We start from the raw sequence: 11968 nt of genomic DNA on the forward strand, positions 1-11968 counted from the left end.
AGGAAGATTTTACCTGATACTCAATGGAATAATTAGAATATGTATTAGAAGTAGCTCCAAAGCTGTCCCAAGAAAATCCAAGATAAAGAAGAGGAAGGTGGTAATAAAAGGAACGTTCTGTTGTCGATAGAGTTGTAAGTACTTACTTGGTTCGGACTGTGAAAAGGATAAGTCTAGAAAGGTTGTCACGGAGGTTACCAGTAAAGTGAATGATCGATGGTAGAAAGTAAGACCAAGGAGGGAAAATGGACAGAGCGGGAAATAAATCTAAGGAAGGGGCTGACGGGAAACAGCAAAGGATGTCAGGAAAAAAGAGAGGAAAATTCTATTCTTCGAAGGCTAAAGGAATCTACTAACTAATAGAAATCTTTTGAGAAAAAAAGGCATACTGGTAAAGAAAAAAATTGCGGCGTGAATAACCGATGATGTCGCCTGATTCAACAATGTCAATTCCAATAAAATTCCTATACATATTAGATAGAAAAACTAAATATAAAAGATCAAGCCGCCATCAAATAATTTCCATTTCTTTATTCCACGATCAGATATCTGACGTAAGGAATGTTTGTGGGTTAAAGTTAAACAAATGCCACCAGCTGAAAGTAAGGAGTTAGTGGAAATTAATATGAATAAAATGTAAAATAAATTGATTCTAAAAATAACTATTAAATTAAAGTAAATGTTAGCAATCTAATGATCATTGAGGACAAATTCATGATAGTACAGTATAGTTTAAAAACGAATTGGTGACATCGATTTCTGAATCGTCAATAGTGTGCTCCCTACTGATTTATTCATCAGTAAAAATTACTGATGATTCTTTTTCAGTAGTGACGTGTTTGTGTTCTTTTTAAATTTTTCTTTATAAGGTAAAAATAAAGTGTTTCTTTGGCAACGTTAATCTGTGGATAGGCTTGATTAAATAGATCTTAATATTATCAAAAAATTCAAACCCTAATGAGGCTTAAACGAGACTGTCAAGAGTCTTAATTAACAATTGAATCCTCTACATTTCACAAAAGAATTGTGACCAATCTTACCTTAAAAAACGTCTTTTGAGATACTTTGATTCTTTGAATTTAGAAGGAATTAAATGTAAAGTCCAATTATTTACTGAAGGCATGGAGAAGCCTTGAATTCGTGTACAAGAAGATGGATTACAGTTCTCATTTTATTTTAACCATAAGTGATTTTGGTGCTAAAATTTTCCTACTTTATCATTGAACCATAAAAAGAAACACTCACTCCAGCGTTGGAAAGCTGCTTAAAAATGGAGTACTTCAAAATTTCCTATTTACTAAAGGGAACTAAACCTGCCTTCTTAGATTTTCTAAAAAGTAGTGATATTTTTTTGATAAAAGAATCTTATTTTTTTAGTCTCACTAAAAAGGAAATTCCCTTCTGGAAATGATTAATATCGAGTGAACTTTAATTATCCATTAAATCTGTAAATATTATTAGGGCATGACTTTCTTTGCTTTTCTTAATCGATGTATTCGATCAAGAAACATTTTTAGCTTAAAAAGTTAAGTTTAAGGGTTGATTACACGAAAAAAAAGGTTCACAAATCAGCAAGCACCCAAATATTTAATTCACGTTTCAGCTCGAAACGTTCGAAAAAAAAGCTTATGTATTTTATTTAAATTGTTTTCCCTTATTCTTTTGAACTGACTTCTCTCACTACAATTAAGGTTTGAAAATTTACTCTACCATTTGCCTTTAAATTTGTACTCAAGAATCCTTACAGAAGATATTAAATGCATATAAAAATCTATTGCACTTTTGGAAATAATGTAATAATGAAAATGTAATGTATTAAAGTTACTTAAATGATATGAATCGTTATAAAATTACCAAACTTAACGGATTTTAATATTTTCTGTACGGATTCATGTAAAAATTATTCAACAGAGAATATTAAGGTGCTTAGAATGCCTTGAATAGTATTAGGGAAGTCAGTTTAAAAGGATGGGAGAAAAAATGTGAAACAAATTGTATTTAAAAAACATATCTTCTTTATAACATTTCTATCTGGATGAAATTACAAAATTCTGATGAATGTTGGTTACTTGCTGATTTGTGGAAACTTTTTCTGTTTAATCAACTCTGAAAATTAACTTTTTAAACTGAAATTTTTGGTTATTAATTATTTTTAGAGAAGGAAATAATTAAAAAATAATTGAGCGGACCTTACATCTACCTAAAAAAGTACATAAAGGCACTACCACGTAAAATTTCGAATAGAAGAACAACGTATTTACGAAAATCCGTTCATACGTTTTGTTGCTACGTTGATTTACAAAAATAATTAAATTACTAAGAATAACTAGTAAAATCGGGTTTCGCCTATTTTCGGCAACATTTTACTCTAAATCTATTTGTTCTGTGTTGTTACAATAGATTACTGTAATAAATTAGAACATGAACACTATTTTATAGTAAATTAGGGAATTTTATCTCTTATAGATAAAGGAAAAAAAAAGTTAGGTATATTCAACGATAAAGAACGCTTTTTCGCGCAGTGTTTGACTACCAACTCTTAAACATTCTAAGCGTCCAACATTTGTATTCTTTCTATAACTAACTAAGAAAAGTATTATAATCTTGTCGAAATTTAAATAATGTGCCTATTAAAATTAGAGAAGATTAATATATGAACATAAAAAAGGCAACATATATGATACTCTTTCCTCTTACGTTGGTCTTAAAATAATTTCAACCCAATCGCTAGTTAAAAAATGTAGTGTACTAAGTTTTGTCTTACTATTAGTTTGCATTTTATTTAAATACTAACTTAAAATCTCTTATTGATTTTCTTATGACAAAGAGTAGATTTTTTTTTCCACACCAACCCAATAGTTGAATATTATAAAAGTTTTTTGTGTATTAATTGATTTCAATCAGGTGAAGATTCAGATTCTGTTGGCAATGCAAGGCTTCAGGGTAAAGCAACTCTGACAACACCACCAGCCAAGGAAAAGCGAAAACCTTTCTTCAAAAAACAAGAGACCACAACACCGTACGATGTTGTACCATCTATGCGCCCAGTGGTACTGGTCGGACCCTCACTCAAAGGTTATGAGGTGACCGATATGATGCAAAAAGCGCTATTTGATTTTCTTAAACATCGATTTGAAGGAAGGTAGGTTTCACTTTTATTAAATTCTTATTTTTCCGATAAATTATTTATATAGTATTTTGTAATTTATTGAAAATTTGGTCAAGTTCTACAGTACTGGATAATATTTTGATTTTATCCGTTGCAGGACGCATGTTTATTGTATCCCTCACAGGTTTCGGAGTTTCATTAGTGTAGTGCGAGGCAGAAACATAAGTGAAATCGAAATCTTTACAGTAATAGTTTACTGTAAACTACAATACAATATATTTAAATCGACTTTTATTTCCAGAGATGACAGTTTCACTAATTGCTACGCTTTAAAGTAATTTCCCAAAAAGTCATTCTTAACGAAGAAAGAAAACTTGCGATGTAATAAGGCGATCGCTTTGTTTTTGTCTTATAGCAATAAATCAAATAAAGCTTCACATAAACTGCAATAATTTCCGAACTGAGCGAAGGCATACATTTAATAAAACTGAGATCAGGAACATCGAGTAAAACACTTGCTTTGCCTGTTTCATTGATAATAAATAAACTTAATGTCACCAATGAATAGATATCTTTTTTTTCTGATCCCAAGTAAACCACTTTAATATTCACATGTTTAAGATTGAGAAAGGGCAACTTAAAGAAAGAATGATTTTAAAAATTGTTTTACTTCCTGCTTTAGAGAGTTTCAAATAACTTTTTTTCTAGCTAATTATATTTAGTGCATAAGAAACGGAAGTAAATTATGTTATTTTGTCACTGAAATCAGTAAATCAGGTTCCATGTAGAAGTTTTAACTTATTTAAAAAAACATAAAAATAAATAATGCCATAAAATTATTTACTCATGATTCGTTTTATTTAGCCGAAAAAAAGTTTAAGGAAAATACTACATTAAATAGAATAAATTTTATTAATATACATTTCGAACATTATCGATTACTGAACTTCATATTTCTATTTTTTCTAATAAAGAAAAAAGTGAAAATAGAGTGTAAAAAAGGCATTAATACATGTAAATTATTACAACAACCAACTATTTATTCTCTTTGTGAAATCAAAACATTGGCTAAATGCCAGAACTCAAAATAGAAATACTTAAAGCAGATACAATTACGAGATTTTCAGTGTCAGTACTTTAAATTCCAATAAATTCCTCAAGTCAGATTTATACATTTTTTAATGATTTATTCAAGTTTTTTTTTTTTTTAAGGTAAACGTGAATAAGTTACTTTTATATTGTAATATAAATGTAAGGCATAATAGTATGAATTTATTTTTTAATTATTAAGAGATTCCTTCCTGTTCAATTACCTAGTATGTTGGTATTGTTCACCTAGTTGCGTTGGATGATCCCAGAGTTCAACTTACTTTAGGGCATTAATAATGTCAACTAATATTCGCAAAAAAAGTGTTCAACGAATGTGATCTGTACATAAAACAAAGAAGTTGTATCCTACTTTCAACTATGCTCATTCGATGTTTTTTTTTCGGCACATCGACAGCTTGGTCATTAGCGCCGTCTCGTGCCTATCCGATGCTCATTATTGTTATTATTAATTATTTATTTCAATAAGGAAAAGAGCAATGTAACAATAGAATAAAATCAAAATACAAAGAAAGTAATTCTATAGAAAATAAAGAAAACTACTTCTAAAAACAGTAGACATGGCTAAAAACCTTTGGTGAAGTACAAAATTTGTAATTAATAATATGCTTATTTATTTTTATTATTTAATCTCTATTCATATGTAATTTATTTTTTTCCAGGATTATAATAACTCGTGTGACGGCGGATATCTCTTTAGCAAAGAGGTCTCTTCTTAACAACCCGTCCAAGCGTGCTATCATGGAAAGATCTGCATCAAGATCAAATTCACTTGCCGAGGTACAGGCAGAAATAGAAAGGATATTTGAGTTAGCCAGGACATTACAAGTAAGCTCAAGTAAAGGGATACAGATTATTTTAATATTAGATTGGAAATCTTCGAGATGTATTCAGTAGGATATTTAGCACTTTTCGGCGTGCTCCACTATCCAGCATGTTTTATGTTTATATCCTCTTGCTGAGAAAAAAAGTACGAAACATATTAATGTTGGTCCATTCAGTTTGTGTTTCATTCAGAATGGACCTCGCAGGTATTTACTGGCAATGTTCGTGCGTGTTGTAAACCTGTGCTTGCAATTTAAGATCACAAGTAGATATTGTAATATTCTGTGGACATAATTCGAGGAAAAAATTAATTAAACTTTTGTATCTCGAAATTTGGACAATCTTTAAAATTCGGCCATACTCAGTTCCTGAGCATGCTGATTTAAAGGGCAATATACTCTTTGTAGGTCATACAGATATGCGACTAAAAAGTTAAAAAGTAGCTCAGTAATGTTAATAATAAAATTATATTTAGTTATTTATTGGATTGTCCTTATCAACAGCTGCATTACAATAAATAATAATAATAAGAAACGGTTGGAAACAAATTTTGTCAAGGTGGTCAAAATAAAAGAAAGATTGGGGATCTTTGCCTCAATCACGCTTTGTTACATTTATTTATTTACCTATTTTGACTATAAAATCCAAAAAAAAATATCTGTACACTAAAAAATACAGCAAATATTAGTTATTTTGTAAATGGTAAACTAGAAATTTGCTCTGAAGAGCTTTCTATATCTTACCTTGATATTTCATTCGTTTCTGCCCTCATGCCCAACCTTATTATTTCTTGGCAGGTCAATTATTTTTCTGAGATATTCAAATTCAGTTTTTGAACTATAGAAATCAACTCAGTACATTCTATATTTTTATTTTACTTATTTATTCATACATACGGGCTGGAAATCTATTTTTGCAGGTGCTGATAATAAATAAGTTTTTCATTTATTTAAAATGTTATAGAATAAATACTTCGTCAGAGAATAGCTAAGCTTCATTATTCATTTATTAATCTATGGAATAAAAATTGTCCCTCTTCCCTTTCCGTTCGAACTTTACTCAAATCATTTGCGAAAGGTATTTCAGCGTTGACCTAAATATAACTTTAATATAAAAGAACGAGTAGTAAATGCCATTCTTAACTATTCATTCTTACTTTTTCCAGTGTGAACCCATTTGAATAATAACGTATCAATATTCCTTTATTTTATAAATATTTTCGAATATCATTAGGATATTTAAATAACAGAATTACTCTCACAAGTAAATGGTGCTTTTACATAAATAATTTATGGTTTAAATGAATGGATTGGGGCCCTACTGAAAACACTAGACTTTTTTTTTCTGAGATCTTCTCAATTTTAAATCAGGCTTTAAGCGGACAGTTACCTATTGTTTGTGAATTTACCGCGCATGCGTGATCCATGTCCTGGAAAGTCAAGTCCAAGTCCTGTTTGAAATTTGATTTGGATTTTGGTTCTGTTAGAACAATTTAATTACTTTACGCATACCTTCAAGAATTTCCTATATACATACTGTGTAAGCCACTAACTGTTCTCCAACTACTCTGATCGGTCACTAATCAGTTTGATATTAGTTTAAGTGCTGAAAGATCACAAAAAAATTTAAATCAGTTTCAATTTTAATATCAAACTCTAACGGCGTATATTTCGCACAATCATAACTCAATCAAAGGGACAGGATTAATTTTTATCCATCATCTAATCTTATTGTCCACTTGTTTTGTTTCAAAATTATCATAAAATCTTTGAAATTTGTGGATTAATTATGTGTGAAACTAATTAATTATTATTTTCAGTTAGTAGTACTGGATTGTGATACAATTAATCATCCTTCTCAACTGGCTAAAACATCACTTGCTCCTACGGTCGTTTATCTTAAGATTTCTTCGCCTAAGGTACAAATAAATTTTAATTATTTAGCACAAAAACATACGCGTCATTTTTTATTTATAATATAAGCATTTCACAATTACATTACAGTAATTCAAGTTATTTGTTATCGTTTAATATCCATTATTTTAATATTTCTTTATTTATTTAGGTTTTACAACGACTAATAAAGTCTAGAGGCAAGTCCCAAGCTCGTCACTTGAGTGTACAAATGGTAGCTGCGGAAAAGTTGGCTCAATGTCCACCAGAAATGTTTGATGTTATATTAGATGAGAACCAATTAGAGGATGCTTGTGAACACATAGCCGAATATCTTGAAGCCTATTGGAAAGCTACACATCCACCTTTGCCAGCTCCAACTGTACAGCCAGTTACTCCAGCCATTGGCGGGCTACCTCGGCCGTTACATCAGTCTCCCCAAATATCCCCTAGTGGCGATCACGCCAGTGCAAGAGTCCCCATCTCGCCCACAGGTCTGTACTAATGATATCCCAATTTTTTTTTTTTTTTTGTTTATTTTTTAACTTAATTTGCTGTCAATTTTTGTGATCTGTTAGCAAATGACACAGTGCATTTCTTAACTTTTGGATGAACGTGGCTGAGTCTTTTTACCTAAGTTGGCTCCAGTCGTTCAATTTATGATTTTTTTTTTAAACGAAATTCGGACATAAATAGAGCCTTGTGAACGAGGAACATTTTTTTGTATAACTATATTGAAAAAATTTGAATGATGAAGCGCCTAAGAACGAAGGAGACTTACTATAAGAACTTCTTGTAGTTAGGTTTAAGAGGAGTACGCCCTTTTACAAGGTCCACGGTTTCTCTCCAGTCGTTTACGCGAGTTATCCCCATGTGCCGTTATAATCATGTGAAAAGTATGAAGAAACTTTATATTGAAGAGTATGAAGTTTAACTAAATATTTTCTATAAACCTCAAGTCAAAAATTAGGAGTGTTTTGCAGTTGAACCAAATTAATTTTTGTGCGGACCTGGTGGGCTGTAGGAACATTTTACTTTCAGTAAAGATATCAAAGGGAACGCTATATATATGTATATATAATTTGACTAACTCTGTTTCAGAGTATTTATGAGAGAGCCAAGTTAGGGATAAATTTTTATGTAAACAGTTCTTAGAGAAAAATTGATGGCGAGCGTATAACAGATGAAAGTACTTGTTTTTCCGTCTTTCTCAAAATTTGTAGCTAAGCAGCGTTTTGTTATAGCACTATACTATTTTCTAATTGCTTTTAACGAGCGTATACCAAAAACTGTGTCGGTTCTCAAGTCTTTAACAAACGTAACACTTCGCAGTTTGGCTAACGGTTTCAGAATATTACTTATTGAACCTGACCCTTTCTCGTCTGAAGTGCTACAGAAGCATGAAAGCTGCGCGTCTCCTACTTCTCGAGGAGACGCGCTGATTAAAAAGACAGAATTAGCGAGCCATTATTTTGTGCAGTTTCCTTACCGTCGTTTGGCGATTTTCTTCTTTCAAAATTGTACAGTTTTCTAAACAATCCAAAAATGTTCATTGCATCTAGTTGTAAATAAAAGGAGTTGCAAATAAAAGGAATTGTAACAAAAATTTAAGTGAAGGTTATTACTGGGGATTTTACCCCTATTAACTAGAATATATCGGCGAGCTGAAGACATATTTGCTATATAATTAATTATTTGATGTATAATTAATTTAGTAATCAACTTCGTATTCACTGAGATAAATTTATTTTTTCAGGGGCGCACGATGATTACATGTATGGCCACGACCCCAGAGGTAAGACTACATTTTTTTTTTAATTAGCTTGTTTTTCGCTGAGTTTTCTTTCATTTTTCTTCTTTTCCAAATTTTTTTATTTAATTTTTTTTCTATTAATTTTTTTCTATTGTCTGTGAAGCGGACCGTATGGTCTGGTCAGACAACCCTATAGATGCCGAGGACAACTATTAGTTTGTTAGGAGATTTTTGGTTTGTTGTATTTGACTGCATTGACTACGTGGGTGCACACATACACACTATGTCTATTGCAGTTACTTTTTGCTGTTGAAGCAGGCCGGATGCAACTGTTAGTTACGTAAGTAAATATAAACGCGATCTACTTTCACAGGTGAGCCGTGTGAAATCGATAAAATTATTTCCCTGTTGATTTTAATATGTTAAGTTTTTCTTGCCACTCTTTGTCGATTTGGACAGACAATAATCGTCGAATGGACCGGCATGCATGACTTTTACTATTTCATCGATAGATTTTATATTTTTTATTTTATTGAGTCAGTGTTGTTTACATTCCAGTATTTCCTTTTAAGCAGAAATAATATCTAGTTTATTGAGATTGCAAAATAAATACTCTACTGTATGAAGTTCATAACTGCAACCTTAATGAGTTTAAAACAACCGAGAAAAAGAATGTTTATTTGAATATAAAGAGGCGAAACACCTCAGTTCTAACAAATTCTAACTGATTTTTAGCTAAGAAATTTGGATTAATATTAACTTTTAATTTTTGTACTTCCACGGCACTTGTAATATTGTTCTGGTCCTAATATTGTAAAATATTTTCCTATTATTTCAAAATTGATCTGTTAGATATTACGTAATGAAATAAAACCTGAAAATCACAAGTTTCATTCGCAACTAACAGGTTCCACCGAATAAACCACTAGGAGTGATGTCGAGGTACAATTGTGGATAGTCTATGTTGGGGAAGATTTATGTTGCTCAAGATGCCTTTAAAATGAAGTCACAATCATGTGAGAATTAAGAATCTTGGCTTTGTTACGCCAAAACCTGGTTACTTGGATAATCGCACCTACTTCTAATGATCGCCAATTATGCCACATGGAAATGGGCTTTAAACGAGAGAAATTAGGATAACTTCAATCTTATACGATATATACCATATCAACGGAGGTCTTGCCCTTGATTTTTCAAATTCATCTTGCTCAAATTGAGAATTAAATTATACTGCTTGTAGTAGGGCTCTAGAAGATTGACTTTTTTGCAGTCTGGGAGATTATGTGCCAAGAGAGCTACATCTTACCCGTACATGAGCGTTTTGATTAAGCTATTACCACCTTAATCTGCCTAATGCTTGTTTCCATCAAGAAGGGCCAGTAAAAACAGAACAGAAAACTACATTATGCGGCAACAATCGCCTTCAGATCGCAGCAAAGTGTTACAAGTAAAACAATGCCTCTTTCTTCAGGCGGGCTTTACGTCCAACTACCAATTGCAAAATGTTGTAGAATCATTATCTCAAATATTTCCCACATCACAAAGATCTCCTTTAAGCCACATTCTGTGCAAGTGCACTATCTCTGAAGGCCTAGAAACTCGTATAGATTATAGATTATATTAAAAGGGAGGTTCCACCAAAAGGGGAAGGAACGCAGGCAATCCAAAATGCCCATTGTTCCCCGCCCACCCCTCAGCTCTCTAAAATTAATTGCTTCATTATAATCATTTTTATTTATATCCATTTTTGTTGTTCAGTAATAAATAATCTATACATTGTTCATTTTTATGCCTACATTTTACTCTCGGAATTTGAATTCAAGGAAAGAAATATATATTAAGACAATTTTTAGTGAATTCAACTTGTTTCCAATTTTGTTGTGCTCTTCGCAAAGGTTGTGAATATCTTCAGTTATCGCAGTGACCGCTTGTAATTGTCTATTGCCTTTTGTAAATTTCTAAACAATAAAACATTTCATGCTAAAATGAAATAAAGCGACTTCAGTCGTATTGTATTTGCAGCATGCACTATCTGCTTTTCTTTCTTTTTTTTTTTTAAATTAAGACACCTTAATTTTAACAATGACTAACCAAATATTAATCATTTTTGTTTTGTTAATGTCTATTTATTTTATACCTTAAACTTTACATTTAAGAAAATACAAGATAATGATGAGTAAGCCTTGTAACGATTAAAAGAAGAAATGACTATATAAGTCTTTTTTTCTTGTTTTTCATTTCAAAAATGAAGATTTTATTTACTTATTTTCGTTGCCTGAGTAAAACTTATTAATAACTTTAGACTCGGATTCAGAGAAACGATCTTATCTTTGATAATTTACTAATTTCTTCTGCACTCTTATTAAGTTTATTCGAGGTATTTGGAATACTATTTGGAATGCAAAACTTATAGGCTGTTTTTCTATTAAAAATAGACAAAAATTTTGGACGGTACATTTATTGTCAGATTTCAGTGAAATATGTAGTTTTGAATTCATTTTGTGTCTTTATAATAAAAGTATCAAAAAGACTATTCACTATTATTCTTCTTTGTTATTATTGAACCGATTTTAGATGGAATAAATTTGTACGGCTAACTTAGTACATCAAACGTGGGAAATATCAGATATAAGATAATCTTAAAAACTTACTTCCTATTAAATCTAATATTACTAGTAGCTAGTATGTCAGAAGGAATTGTTTACATAATATATATACCTAATTATTTACATGATCTTCTTAAGTAACTAACACAACATTACTTCCCTGCAAAATTTAATAACGGTATTATATCTTGTCGTTTTGAAAAGTAAATGTATGAGAACAATCAAATTACATACTAACGTTTGAACAAAACGCAGAACTTTAAAACTGTATGGATAAAAAAAATGAAAAAAATACTAAAATTGAACCACGTTAGTATAAATATCTAGGATTAACTAAAGCCAAGCTACTGGAAATCATTTAAACTGGCAATGGGTAGTGACCCAATTCATTGGAAATTATGATCGCTGCATAACTAATAAATGTTGGTGTATGTCAGGCTTCTATCGCTGGTTCTATTCGTTCCGAATAAGAATTAGATATTCAATTGCAATAACTTAACTACAGAAATAAATAGCCTTTATAATTAGCGAATTTTTAAAGCTATATCAAGCGCAGAGCAATCTATTCGTCGTATATCCAATATAAAAACCTTGCAATATTTTTTTTTTTTAGAAAAAAGAAGAAGTGAAAATTACTAATATTTTAATAATTTACAAAATTATATGCTTTTTTCAG

The 11968-nt window shown here is 30.9% G+C and overlaps 1 protein-coding gene across 9 annotated transcripts in view; it reads left to right on the forward strand.

Annotated features, from left to right (window-relative positions):
- Positions 1-11968, forward strand: part of Ca-beta (Calcium channel protein beta subunit) — a 602416-nt gene that overhangs the window by 579134 nt on the left and 11314 nt on the right. For 8 of the 9 annotated variants that reach the window (XM_074131403.1, XM_074131405.1, XM_074131404.1 and 5 more), the window contains 5 exons: positions 2905-3142; positions 4879-5044; positions 6861-6959; positions 7106-7427; positions 8690-8728. In XM_074131403.1, coding sequence (XP_073987504.1) covers positions 2905-3142; positions 4879-5044; positions 6861-6959; positions 7106-7427; positions 8690-8728 — 864 coding nt within the window. Of the gene's footprint in view, positions 1-2904; positions 3143-4878; positions 5045-6860; positions 6960-7105; positions 7428-8689; positions 8729-8849; positions 9027-11968 lie in introns of all 9 variants that reach the window. The other variant, XR_012459538.1, reaches the window with a different exon arrangement.

Source organism: Rhodnius prolixus, unplaced genomic scaffold (genome assembly GCF_049639745.1).
Source record: "Rhodnius prolixus isolate KJV_2025 unplaced genomic scaffold, Rpr scaffold_4, whole genome shotgun sequence".
Lineage (NCBI taxonomy): Eukaryota > Metazoa > Arthropoda > Insecta > Hemiptera > Reduviidae > Rhodnius > Rhodnius prolixus.